Genomic DNA, 13,693 nt, shown 5'->3' with positions numbered 1-13,693 from the left:
TAATGTACTTGTCCTCTTTCTCAGTTGTGCACCGGGACCTCCCGCTCTTTCTATTCTGGTTAGGGCCAGTTTGCGCTGTCCTGTGAAGGGAGTAATACACGGCGTTGTACGACATCTTCAGTTTCTTGACAATTTCTTGCATGAAATAGTCTATTCTTGTTCTGAGAAATGAAGGCTAACGAGTTTCATCAGAAAGGTCTTTGTTTCTGGTCATTTTGAGCCTGTAATCGAACCCACAAATGCTGATGCTCCAGATACTGAAATTAGTCTAAAGAAGCCCAGTTTTATTGCTTCTTTAATCAGACAACAGTTTTCAGCTTTGCTAACATAATTGCAATAGAATTTTCTTGTAAGAAACAACGCTGCAGAAGAGAAGCAGGTACGGGGAGTTGACATTTAATTAGGAATGGACATGCAACAGGACAGAAACAGCGTCAGAACTGGGAAACACAAAGACAGATGACAATCAATGCAGCAGCGAGGAACAGAGCTGGGGAACTGACAGGGGAATAGGGGGGAATTAATAAACAAGTGATTGAGTCCAGGTCAGTCCAATAAATTGCTGATGCGCATGACGAGGGAAGGCAGGTGTGTGTAATGATGGTGGCAGGAGTGTATAATGCAGGGCAGCTTGGCGCCCTCGGGCACCAGGGGGGAGGAGTGGGAGCAGGCGTGACAGTACCTCTTCCTCTGTGGCGCCCACCTGGGCGAGCCTGACGGGACAGCCAAGGCACGGGCAAAGGACATGCCGGCTAGGCGTAAAATCCCCCAAAAATGGCAGAGGCGTGGGAGCCTGGCGCGCCAGCTGAGACATAGGAGCCTGACGATCCGGCTGAGGCGTGAAAGCCTGTCAATCCCGCTGAGGCATGGGAGCCCGATGATTTGGCTGAGATGTAGCAGCCTGACGAGCCGGCTGGGTGTAAAAACCTGACGATCTAGCTGAGGCCTTACGTGGGATGGGCCCCTTCCGAGCCAACCGGGACAAGGAAACCTCTCGAGTCGGCTAGGGCATGGAAACACGATGATCCAGCTAAAGAACCCCCAGTTCCATCGGCGGTAGCCCCGGACCCAACGTCACCACCAACAGAATCGCCAGCACTCCCCGATGCTTCATTTGATGGCTGCTGCATTCTGTAAGGGCCGATGCTGGAGTTGAGAAGCAGGTACGGGGAGTCAAACATTTAATAAGGAACAAGACAGGAATAGCGTCAGCACACAGGTAACAAAATGACATGCAAACTATAATGCAGAAGTGGGGAACAGAGCTGGGGGACAAACAGATATAGGGGAAGTAATTAACAGTTGATTGAGTCCAGGTGAGTCCAATAAATCGCTGATGCACGTGATGAGGGAAGGCAGGTGTGCTTAATGATGGTGGCAGGAGTACGTAATGCAGGGCAGCCTGGCGCCCTCAGGCACCAGAGGGGAAGAGCGGGAGCAGGCGTGACAGATCAACTAGCCTTTTAAAATGATAAACTTGGATTAGCTAACACAACGTGCCATTGGAACACAGGAGTGATGGTTGCTGATAATGGGCCTCTGTACACCTATGTAGATATTCCATTAAAAATCTGCCGTTTCCAGCTACAGTAGTCATTTACAACATTAACAATGTCTACACTGTATTTCTGATCAATTTGATGTTATTTTAATGGACAAAAAACAAGGACATTTCTAAGTGACCCCAAACTTTTGAACGGTAGTGTGTATACATATATACATACAGAGTACAAGCCAAAAGTTTGGACACCTACTCATTCAAGGGTTTTTCTTTATTTTTACTATTTTCTACATTGTAGAATAAACTATGAAATAACACATATGGAACCATTTAGAAAACAGAAAATTGTTAAACAAATCAAAATTGTTTAACAAAGATTCTTCAAAGTAGCCACCCTTTGCCTTGATGACAGCTTTGCACACTCTTGGCATTCTCTCAACCAGCTTCACCTGGAATGCTTTTCCAACAGTATCGAAGGTGTTCCCACATATACTGAGCACTTGTTGACTGCTTGTCCTTCACTGTGTGGTCCAACTCATCCCAAACCATCTCAATTGGGTTGAGGCCGGGTGATTGTGGAGGCCAGATCATCTGATGCAACACTCCACTCTCCTTCTTGGTCAAATAGCCCTTACACAGCCTGGAGGTGTGTTGGGTCATTGTCCTGAAAAAACATTGTCCTGAAGAACAAATGATAGTCCCACTAAGCGCAAACCAAATGATAGTCCCACTAAGCGGTAGCCATGCTGGCTAAGTGTGCCTTGATTTCTAAATCAATCACAGACAGTGTCACCAGCAAAGCACCATCAAACCTTCATGGTGTGAACCACACATGCAGAGATCATTCGTTCACCTACTCTGCATCTCACAAAGACACTGTGGTTGGAACAGAAAATCCCAAGTTTGGACTCATCAGACCAAAGGACAGATTTCCACCAGTCTAGTGTCCATTGCTTGTGTTTCTTGGCCCAAGCAAGTCTCTTCTTCGTATTGGTATCGTTTAGTAGTGGTTTCTTTGCAGCAATTCAACCACGAAGGCCTGATTCACGCAGTGTCCTCCAAACAGTTGATGTTGAGATGTCTGTTACTTGAACTCTGTGTAGCATTTATTTGAACTGCAATCTAAGGTGCAGTTAACTCTAATGAACGTTTCCTCTGCAGCTTGAGTAACTCTGGGTCTTCCTTTCCTGTGGCAGTCCTCATGAAAGCCAGTTTCATCATAACGCTTGATTGTTTTGCGACTGCACTTGAAGAAACTTTAAAAGTTCTAGAAATGTTTCGTATTGAGTGACCTTCATGTCTTAAAATAATGATGGACTATCGTTTCTCTTTACTTATTTGAGTTGTTCTTGCCATAATATGGACTTGGTATTTTACCAAATAGGGCTATTTTCTCTATACCACCCCTATCTTGTCACAACACAACTGATTGGCTCAAACACATTAAGAAGGGAAGAAATTCCACAAATTAACTCTTAACAAGGCCCACCTGTTAATTGAAATGCATTCCAGGTGACTACCTCATGAAGCTGGTTGAGAGAATGTCAAGAGTGGTGCACAAAGAGAAAGCAACTGCATCATTTCTCGTCACCCTTTTATGAACCTTTGAGCTTTTTTTTACAACTACATGCACTTTGTGGAAGACTATTTCACCGAGTCTGGACCCTCTTACTTATCGGTGTTAGGCTAAAATCTCTTTAAGGTGATCAGTTCAAGAACACCTTCAAATGTCAGGCCGTGGCTGCCTCGCTCTTGTGAAACACCGCTCTTCTGTGTGGTGCTAAAGTTAAATGATTTCAGAGCTGAAGTATAGGGACTGCGCACAGCGGGGAAATTAGATGGTTTTCTATACTGACATATAGGCGTTTTCAGCACTGGACAGCGCTCGCGAGTGTTGTCGAGTTTATCATTGCGCATCCCCCACCATGCTCACTCATCAGCGAGGAAAGCGGCTGTGCGGATTAAATTATCCATTTGGTTCTCTGATGAGTGGATAAACCACCTGACATTGCGTTCTCTATCAGGCCCGTAGGTCATCGGGCTCGATGGCATTTTTATGTAGTTACCCCTGATGTTTCTCTTTTCCCCTTTTGTAGCCATTGGAATAGGGGAGAACAGACCCTAATGTAGGACCGTGTCTTCTGGACCTGTCTGGCCATATAGTTTCGGACATTATTCATTCTCAAGTGACTGAACGTCTTGAGTGAGGATGATTAAAGGGGGCTCTCGGTCGACCACCTCGCTTCCACCGGAGCCGGTGGAAATAATCCGGAGCAAGGCGCACTACCGTCGGGTTAGACTCAATGTTGGGGGTCTCCTCCACGAAGTTCTATGGAGAACGCTGGACAGGTTGCCGCGAACAAGGCTGGGCAAACTACGAGACTGTAACACCCACGAGTCTCTCATGGAGATATGCGACGACTACAGTTTGGATGATAATGAGTACTTTTTTGACAGACACCCCGGGGCTTTCACGTCCATTCTGAATTTCTACCGCACGGGAAAACTGCACATGATGGAGGAGATGTGTGCCCTGTCGTTTAGTCAGGAGCTGGACTTCTGGGGTATAGATGAGATCTACCTGGAGTCCTGCTGTCAGGCCAGGTACCATCAGAAGAAGGAACAAATGAACGAGGAGCTCAAAAGAGAGGCCGAAACAATGAGGGGCAGGGAAGGCGAGGATTTTGATACCACATGTTGTTCTGAGAAACAAAAGAAACTGTGGGATCTCCTGGAGAAGCCGAGTTCATCGTTAGCTGCTAAGGTAAACAAAGTCAGGTATACCTCTTCAAGTTTGTCTGAACTTTTCCCTGCATGGTCTTACTGCTCTGTCATGGGATTGCATGTCATCTTGCTGTAAGTGGATCGTCAGTTAATGTAACTTCACCTAGGTCCTCCTAGATAAACATTATTGGTGGCTTACCGTCACGTTGAAAAGTTCAATTTAGTAATTTGCATTATACTCAACAAATAATAAAAAGGTGCTACATTTTCTTTATGACATTTGTTTATGACATGTCATTTGCTGAAATTGTTCATATTTAAACAATAACATGGCCTGTCCTTGAAAGTGGGAGTTGTTCTAAAGAGGTAAGTCATAACTAAAGATAAGCATAACTTTAAGTTTCTAGACTTGTGAGTGCTATGACTCACAGTTTGAGTGTGTTTGTGAGGAAGCATGTCATTAGGTAGGTTGACTTCACTGAAGTTGACATGAACCATCATGTGGCCTCTGATGCCTGGCTGGCTCCCTTTATCTCGGATCCAGTGCTTTTAATCTGTCATGTTCAATGGCTCTGGAGAGCTCCTGGAAAGCACTATTCCACTTCTCCTGTACCAATGAATGAATGTAGCCTGTCACTGAGAGGTCGCCTGTCAATACCAATAGAGAGGTGAAGGTGTCAACAGAGCATTAGCTCCATCGTGACAGACTGATCTGATACTATGCAATGCAGCTGATTTTGCCCTCATATTGAATACTTAGAAACCTGAGTTTTGTCTGGAGACAAGTGGGCAATACTGGGAAGTGGGAAGGCACAGGTACAAAGACCAGTTCGGGATCAGTGTGTGATTGAACGCATGCATTTTGTAATTATCTTGTCCCTCTCTGTCATTTTCAAACTCCAACAGTCTCTTTGATTTGAAACCCAGTGTGATTCCTATAAAGGTCTCTTGAACACGCCGGTCGTTCATATTTGTATAGGTAAATCGAGAGAGGAAGGAGAGAGAGAGCAATATCTCTTACTGGAGGTATGCATCTCAGGGCACTGGAGAAAATAGATGCAAGAATCAAAACCACTTCATACATGTAACTCTTCAACTATTTATAGTGAGTTTATCAAGTATTTAAACTGATTCTGGTCCCACCCTCTTGTCTTTGGATTTCATAATGAGTGTCTGTTGTTGGCAAATTATTCCTGATGACATTTTCAGTGTTTGGTTCCACCCACCCACTCCTCTCTCTCTCTCTCTCTCTCTCAATCTCTCTCTTTCACTCTGCCTCATTTCCAGCTTTGCATTTTCTCTCATAATTTCTCTCATTTATGAGCTCATTGATCACGCTGCTGCATTAAGGCCAGTTCACTAGGCTGGATCAATGTCATATTCAGTCGCGTTAACAGCATTTTAAGTGAAGTGTTTGACTATGTCAATAATTAATTAGCATGATGAATAACAGGCCAATAACATGTTCTGAATACTACATCTGTAAATAGATTGAGTAATAATTGGGAGAGTGGGGGTCAATATTACACAGGTATCATGATATAGCTGGCTTGGTAAATGTGAGTGTTGTGTTGTTTTCTTGTTGTTGACCTTTTTCTGCTTACTTGTAACCAGGACAGCATTACGTTTTTATGAAGACGTTGTAGAGTTCATGGATCATGCCCACTCTCATTTCTACCTTCAGTATTTTTCACCTGCTCTGCCTACTATTATATAATACAGTGAAGTCCAACAGTATTTTGGCAGTGCTACATGTCGTGTTGTTTTGGCTCTGTACTCCATTACTTAATATTTGAAATGATACACTGACTATGATACACACAATGATACACAATGATACACTGTCCCCCCATTTTAGGTAACCAAAAGAATTTGGACAAATTGAGTTGTATGTGTGTTAAAGTAATCAAACCTTTGGTATTTCCCATATTCCTAGCACACAATGACTTCATCAAGCTTGTGACTCTATTAACTTGTTGGCTGCATTTGCAGTTTGTTTTGGTTGTGTTTCAGTTTATTTTGTGTCCAATAGAAATTAATAGTAAATAATCTATTGTGTCATTTTGAAGTAACTTTTATTCAAAATAAGAACCGAATATGTTTCTAAACATTGAATATTGTGGATGCTACCATGATTATGAATAACCCTGAATGAATCATGAATAATGATGAGCGAGAAAGTTACAGAGGCACCAAAGATCATACGCCCAAGACATGCTAACCTCTAACCATTACCAATAACAGGGGAGGTTAGCATTTTGGGGTGGTGTGATATTTATACGTATGAAGGTAATAGTACAGAGTTACTATGTTTTTCTTGTCTAGTCAACAGGATTCAGATTCATCTGTGCATTTGGCTCATGCTGCACAGTAGGATTAGTGCTGTCTGAGGACATGGATATCTCTAAGGGGCTCAGAAACTTCTGAATGGAGGGGTGGGGGCAGGAGGGGGATGCGGAGATGAGGCAGCGGGAGTAATTCGTTCACTTGACAAATAGGGCCCGTGTCCCATGTTTTCCCTCTGTAACGGGGGAGAGGGGGATAACAGTGTCATGCTGAGGTCTAATGGCAGGTGACGGATGCAGCCTTGTTTTCCCATGCTTAATTGAAGGGTGGCATCGTTAAAATCAGTTGTTCCTAAACACAGATTCCACGTAATTTATTTTTCAGTGCAGATACATTTTAAATTGCACATGAATTACTCTTGACTTTGTGTCATGTGATGGGTTAAGGGAAGGTGCGATTCGCAGTATCTATAACTAAAGACGTCACCCTGGCTGTGCCTGGTCCTTTGGCATTATAACCTCCACAAAATACACATATGAACATGGGCTCTGAGACAAGACATTCCTCATAGTCAGACCTGCTGTACAATGAAGGACACTGTGTATGCACAAGCCTCCCCACTGGTCACAGACGTCAATTCAACCTCTATTCCATGTTGGTTCAATGTAATTTAATTGAAATGACGTGGGAAAAACATTGATTCAACGACTGTATTTTTGATACGCTCTCATGTGGTTGTAGACTCTCAGAGGTCTCCATGTCGAATAATTCACCCCAAAAATATAGAATCTCTGGGAAACAAAACATTTGAGATCATTAATTCATCCATTATAGATGAGTCTCCTTTCATACGTACAGTATGTCTGCAAAGCGTGTACTGTGTGTATTTACTGAGAGAAAATGGAAAGCAGCTTGTGAATGGAAGACCTGGCTGATGCTGCACTAAAGCCTGTCTCAGCATGTTTCTGCCTCATAGACCACAGTTCACTCTCAGTGCCCTCAGCACCATGGCCATACAATATGACAGGCTCACAGTGCATCAGAGGGTTGTAGCCTGTACACTTCCATCTTACCTTACATTGGAACACTGTTTAAAGAGAAGATCACACACAGGCAGGATCAGATTACAAAGCTACTATCAATGATAGTACTAGTTTGATTCAATATTTCATTGATTGTCCTACGGCAACATTATTTTCCCTATACAACGTCAGGAGATGTCTGCTGGGTGATAAAACATACCAGGGGCAAGCAGGTTGTTGAGTCACCTGGTCGTGGCTATCGGTTGTGATTTGATGGTGATATTTCCATATGTCCACTCTGCCCTGTTCCACTGACATCCTTGATTCTCCGTCTCCACATACAATCACAGCACTCTTCCCAGTCCAACCTCCAACCTCCCCATCCCCTGAAAGTCAAGCAATGGAACCTAAAACTACTGCAGTTTGGACCCAGAATTGGACTTTAGCTATGCAAAAAGGATGCTATTATGGTATTAAATAAATGGCTTGGAAAATCAGTCGTCAGACATTGTAATCAGAGTATATGCTGTTACAGCCATGATTCAGAGGTGCTTGGCCGTGATCCAAATGCACCATTCAGCTGTAGTTAAAAAGCCATTTTGTTAATACTATTTCATAACTATACTGAACAAAAATATAAACGCAACATGCAACAATTTCAAAGATTTTGCTGAGTTACAGTTCATATAAAGAAATCAGGTAATTTAAATAAATAAGGGTGGGCCCACTTGGGAGCCAGGCCGACCCAGTGGGGAGCCAGGCCCAGCCAATCAGAATGAGTTTTTTACCCCACAAAAGGGCTTCAATATGGACAGAAATACTCCTCAGCACCCCCGTCCCCCCTCCCCCATCTGATGATCATGCAGGTGAAGAAGCCGGATATGCAGGTCCTGGGCTGGCGTGGTTACATGTGGTCTGCGGTTGTGTGGCTAGTTGGACGTACTGCCAAATTCTCTAAAACTACATTGGAGGCGGCTTATGGTACAGAAATGAACGTTCACTTCTCTGGCAACACTCTGGTGGACATTCCTGCAGTCAGCATGCCAATTGCACCCTCCCTCAAAACTTCAGACATCTGTGGCATTATGTTGTGTAACAAAACTGTACATTTTAGAGTGGCCTTTTATTGTCCCCAGCGCAAGGTGCACCTGTGTAATGATCCTGCTGTTTAATCAGATTCTTGATATGCCAAACCTGTCAGGTGGGTGGATTATCTTGGCAAAGGATATATGATGACTAACAGGGATATAAACAAATGTGTGTACAAAATTTGAGAGAAATAAGGTTTTTGTGGGGTATGGAACATTTCTGGGATCTTTTATTTCAGCTCATGAAACATGGGCCAGCGCTTTACATGTTGTGTTTATATTTTTGTTCAGTATGAATGCTAATGTATAGATTTACTACCACAGTATATTTATGTTGGACTTTCCTCATACAGGACTGAGCATTTCTGAACCCTGACCCTCACAGTAAACTCTTGGCTATACTCCTGAATGGGTTTGTGCTAGTTACAGTCACCCACTGCTATTTACGGTCACCTGCTCTAGGTTCTATCTCCTATTTTCCAGAAACATGTTTTTTACTCAACCCCCGTCTCTGTCTCTGGTTGAGTGATGATGATTAGGCCTACATTATGGCCAGGTTGACAGGTCCTCTGTAAATAATGAATGAAGGACTCCAGCAGCCTACAGTACAGCGGCCCTGTTCACATCTCCTCACGTTTGACCTCTCACTTCTTAAATGTCACCATTGGAACTTATCTGCAGTAGTTGACTTTTCTACCCACACAAGTTAAAAAAAAGTTTTATTAGTCGTATGTACAGGATACATACGGTATACACCTTCCAAATAAATGCTTACTTGCAGGTTTCTTCTCGACAAAGCAACAACAATAAGAAATAAAACAAGATAAGAATATGAACATACAGTAAACGGTTCAGTAGAATATAGTTTTAGGATAAGTATATTACAGGAATCTCAATTTCTAGTCCAATATTTACACGTCTTTTGGGGAACGGGGGATTGGGGGGCATCAGAGTCAGAATCAGAGCAGGCTGTCAGTCCGGTTTAAGTGTTCAGCAGTCTGATGGCTTGTAGATTGTGGCTTGTAGACCTAATGCTCTGATACCATCTGCCCGATGGTAAGGGAGTGAACAGCTCGTGGCTAGGGTGTGTGGTCCTTGATGATGGTGCAGGCCTTCCTCAGGCACTGTTTCGAGTAGATGTCGTGGATGGGTGGGAGGACGGTCCCAGTGATGTACTGGGCTGTCTCCACCACCTGCTGGAGGGCCTTGCGGTCGTGGACAGAGCAATTCCCGTACCAGGCTGTGAGGCAACTGGTCAGGATGCTCTCGATGGCGCAGCATTAGTATTTGGAGAGGACCCAGGGTGGCATGCCGAATTTCTTCAGCCGCCTTAGGAAGTAGAGACGCTGTTGCACCCTCTTGACAAGAGTGGTGGTGTTGTTGGTCCATGACAAGTCCTCGGACGCCGAGGAACTTTAAACTCCTGACTCTCTCTACTGCAATCCCTTTGATGTGGATCGGAGCATGTTTCCTCCTCTGCTTCCTGAAGTCAACAATCAGCTCCTTTGTTTTGCTGATGTTGAGGGAGAGGCTGTTGTCCTGGCATCACAATGCCAGTTCACTTACCTCCTCCCTATAGGCTGACCCGTCGTTGTTGGTTATCAGTCCTACAACCGTGGTGTCATCAGCACACTTGAGGATGGAGTTGGGGTCATGCAAAGTCACACAGTCGTAGGTAAACAGGGAGCACAGCAGAGGGCTGAGGACACGCTCCTGGGGTACACTGGCTGTGTGTGAGTAACAGCTTGGAGCTGCTACATACTGTAAGGTATTCAGGCTGTCTTAGAACACACTGCATTATAATAGGGTTGGTCAGTGTGTGTGTGTGTGTTTGTGTGTAGTCGTGGTAGTAGTGTTACTCTGATACGGTAGGCTTAGTGGCTCCCTCCATTAGGCAATAAGCTTATGTAGATCACCTCTCTGGGTGGATACCCTCCAGTGCCAGTAGTACAGTGTTGCCTAGTTCCGCTCCAAACCAAGTGGGTCAAACTGATCTTGGCTGACTACTGTGGAAGCACAGAAAGCAGATGTCTCTGCCACTTACCCTATGGTCAAATGAGATTACCTTGTTGATTGGATGTTATTATTTATACCTGTCAAGACCTTACAATATTTAGCAAGCAGAGACTTATTAAGCTATTTTAGCCCATTACTTAATTTAATACATTCAGATGCCAATGGTGTATTACTGTAGCGGTACAGAAATATCCGTCCCGTTGAGGATGGATCTGTTCCATTTATAGAGGATCAATCCAGCCATGATGACAGGTATCTACAGTCAGTCAGTTGTTGTCGGCTAATTTGGATGCCCTCATTAAAATGTGAAAGAAACCCCACATTTGTAAGGGAAGCCTTCCCAGTCCAAAGGTATTACAGAACATCAGCCTGTGTCTAGCCTATATCCTGCTGATACAAGGTAAACCCTTGCCTAACAGTCAATTAGTCCTTTTCTCTTCTGATCTCAGTTCCATATTAGGAAGGACTTTTGGCTCATTATCAGAAAGTGCATTTAGGAAAGTAATAACCTATGTACGTAATTAACTTACAATATGCTATGATAGTGAGTAGTTATGTTAGCTTTTCCATAGAGATAAGATACGATACATGTTATCATGTTATCCTCTGCATGTTGTTTATGTTGTTCTCTATGTAAATGTTTGTCTGTTTCCACCAAGAACCGCATTATCCTTAGAACCTCTCCAATGCTTTCTCCAGATGGTGTTGCAAGTGAATCTTCTTTGAAATCCGAAGCAAAGACGTTTACATATTTTGTCTGCTATCAGACCTAACCAATATTCTTAGAGGAATGTGCAGCCTTGGTGAAAGTGCTTGTGGTTCTTGTTGGTTTCTCATTGTGTCAGCAATCCCCTATATGCCCCTAAAGCAGGGGACCCCAACTGGTGACCCGTGGGTGATTTGATTTGGCCACCAATGTTTTCTGAGCAAAAAAAAAACAAGTATTTTTTTTGTTTGTTGCAATTTGTTATTGTTCAACATGAAGACTGTAAAAACACCAGGAAATCAGCTCCAAGTATTCCCACTCATAATAGAGAAATATTTGTAATCGTATACGAATGTAAGCAAGGTTTGAAATTATTATGTTTCAGTCAAATATTATATCTATTTGGGCTTCTTGTGGTCAATTTGCAGTCTTCAAATGATTTGTATTTATGTTCCGGCCCCCTGAAAAAAATATGGCTTGTGGCTGAATCTAGTTGATGATCCCTGCTCTCTAGCTTAACCTTTGAGAAAACAAAGGCATAGCTCAAAGAAATAAACAGACAATTAGACAACTTTTTGATTTAGCCTGTTACTGACATATCTTTAAGCCTTGTCTATTTTTAGTTTAGATTTGAAATCCACGACCACAGGGAGACATCCAGCACACAGCCTTCAGAGATGCTGCTCTTCACATCTTGCTCACAAACCAACATTTACATTATCGATTTTTCACGTCTTTGATATCATTTGATCAATGTGTGGCAGGACATGGCTGGAGAAGGAGAGGAGCCTGTAATCAATGGAGAAAATCTCCTCCATCAGTGTGCTGCTGAAAAGAGGATTACATTGTTTGTGTTGTTGCCAGTGTTTCCCATATGTGCCATATTTTCTAAGCCTGGTAGATTTTTTAAAGCCTTCAAAGACTGTGTCTCTTTGCAATCACAGTAAACTACCGAGGCAGCAAGAAACATATATTCTGCTGTCAATCAGATGCATTTAGTATGAGATATTCCCTTATTAACTTGCCTCTGAAATCAACCTTGTGGCTATTTGGCAGAATAGGGTCCTGGAGAAATGTGTTGTTAATGTGTTGAAATTGAGGTCATACCTTTGGGCTACGGTTTTCTCTCCATAGAGATTATGAGTGGTGAAGAAGGTGGTTCCCTGGGACACTATTCAGGGTATGTGACCTATAAATAACTTCCTCCATTGATAGAGGTCATCTATTACCTGTATGGACAGCAGCTCCTGCCTGGCTCACTATGCTCCTCAGGGGCAGCCTTTGAGTTGACCTGCGCATGTGACTAACCATACAAAGCTGTTTTATTTGTTTTGGGATGTATTTTTTGATTGCTTGATTTTTTTAAAAGTAATTCACTGATACTACACTGTAGTTTACACTGTAAAACCAAGTTTTTTCTATAACACTTTTAAAAGCTTCAAGGCATTTAGAATTTAAATGAAAACGCGTCACGGTGTTAAGATTGTAAACACCAGAACATGTTTATTCGCTGTAACACTTTAAACAGATGAACACGTTTATTCAGCATAAGGCATTTAGGTTTTAAACACTACTGCATGTATTTGCATATTTCCCAGCATGCCTTTCAAGTGAATGTGAGAGATACCCACCCATGACTGTGTTGTTAGTGACAGAGACATCGTTCTTGCATTCAGAATTTAACATTGGACTCTAATGTTGCTGAAGTCTTCAGCAAGTGACTCCGTAAGTGGATGTGTATCAATTAAAAGTTAACTATTTCTGATGGCATACCATCCATTTCATAAAACCTTTGTTATGGGCTAGTTACTTTATGCTCTGAAATGTGTGGCTCATGAGCCACATTAGACCTGCGAATTACAATACAATACATCTGTACCCCATTTCCGGTTTGTGAAGTGATTAGTAATTCCTATCATAACCCAGTCAGAAGGAGGATATCCAACAATTGGAACATTTGACCAACCCACAACCTGCACTCATAATGATTGCGATGATGAAAGACTTAATAAACAAGACTACCTAAAACATCTAAACTGGAATAACCATCTCAGTATCAGGTCCAATAAATCCAACCCTTTACAGATTAGATTAGTTTAGAAACATGTACATTATTTATCTTTGTTTAGTATAAAATCAAGTAACCAATCAATGTGTAGGCGACAGGTAGTCTAGCGGTTAAGAGCGTTGGGCCAGTAACTGAAAGGTCGCTGGTTTGAATCCCCAAGCCGATTGGGGGGGAGGGGGTATCTGTCTGTGTGCTCTTGAGTATGGCAGAAGCATTTGCTAAATTACTAAAATGTAAATGTAGGAATCATGGATATAAAAAAAAAATCTACCTGCAACAAAG

At 42.8% G+C, this 13,693-nt stretch overlaps 1 protein-coding gene across 1 annotated transcript; it reads left to right on the top strand.

The window, feature by feature from the left end:
- Positions 1–3,528: 3,528 nt before the first annotated feature.
- Positions 3,529–11,525, top strand: LOC118940153 (potassium voltage-gated channel subfamily B member 1-like). Its single transcript, XM_090204193.1, has 3 exons — positions 3,529–4,265; positions 10,227–10,339; positions 11,483–11,525. The coding sequence occupies exons 1-3, from the start codon at positions 3,711–3,713 to the stop codon at positions 11,523–11,525; spliced, it is 711 nt and encodes a 236-aa protein (XP_090060319.1). The 5' UTR covers positions 3,529–3,710.
- The last annotated feature ends 2,168 nt before the right edge of the window (positions 11,526–13,693 follow it).

The sequence above is a fragment of the Oncorhynchus mykiss genome, chromosome 17 (assembly GCF_057628025.1).
Source record: "Oncorhynchus mykiss isolate SJ-2025 chromosome 17, ASM5762802v1, whole genome shotgun sequence".
NCBI lineage: Eukaryota > Metazoa > Chordata > Actinopteri > Salmoniformes > Salmonidae > Oncorhynchus > Oncorhynchus mykiss.
The sequence above is the reverse complement of the archived record's forward strand: the minus strand, read 5'-3'. Positions and strand labels throughout refer to the sequence as shown.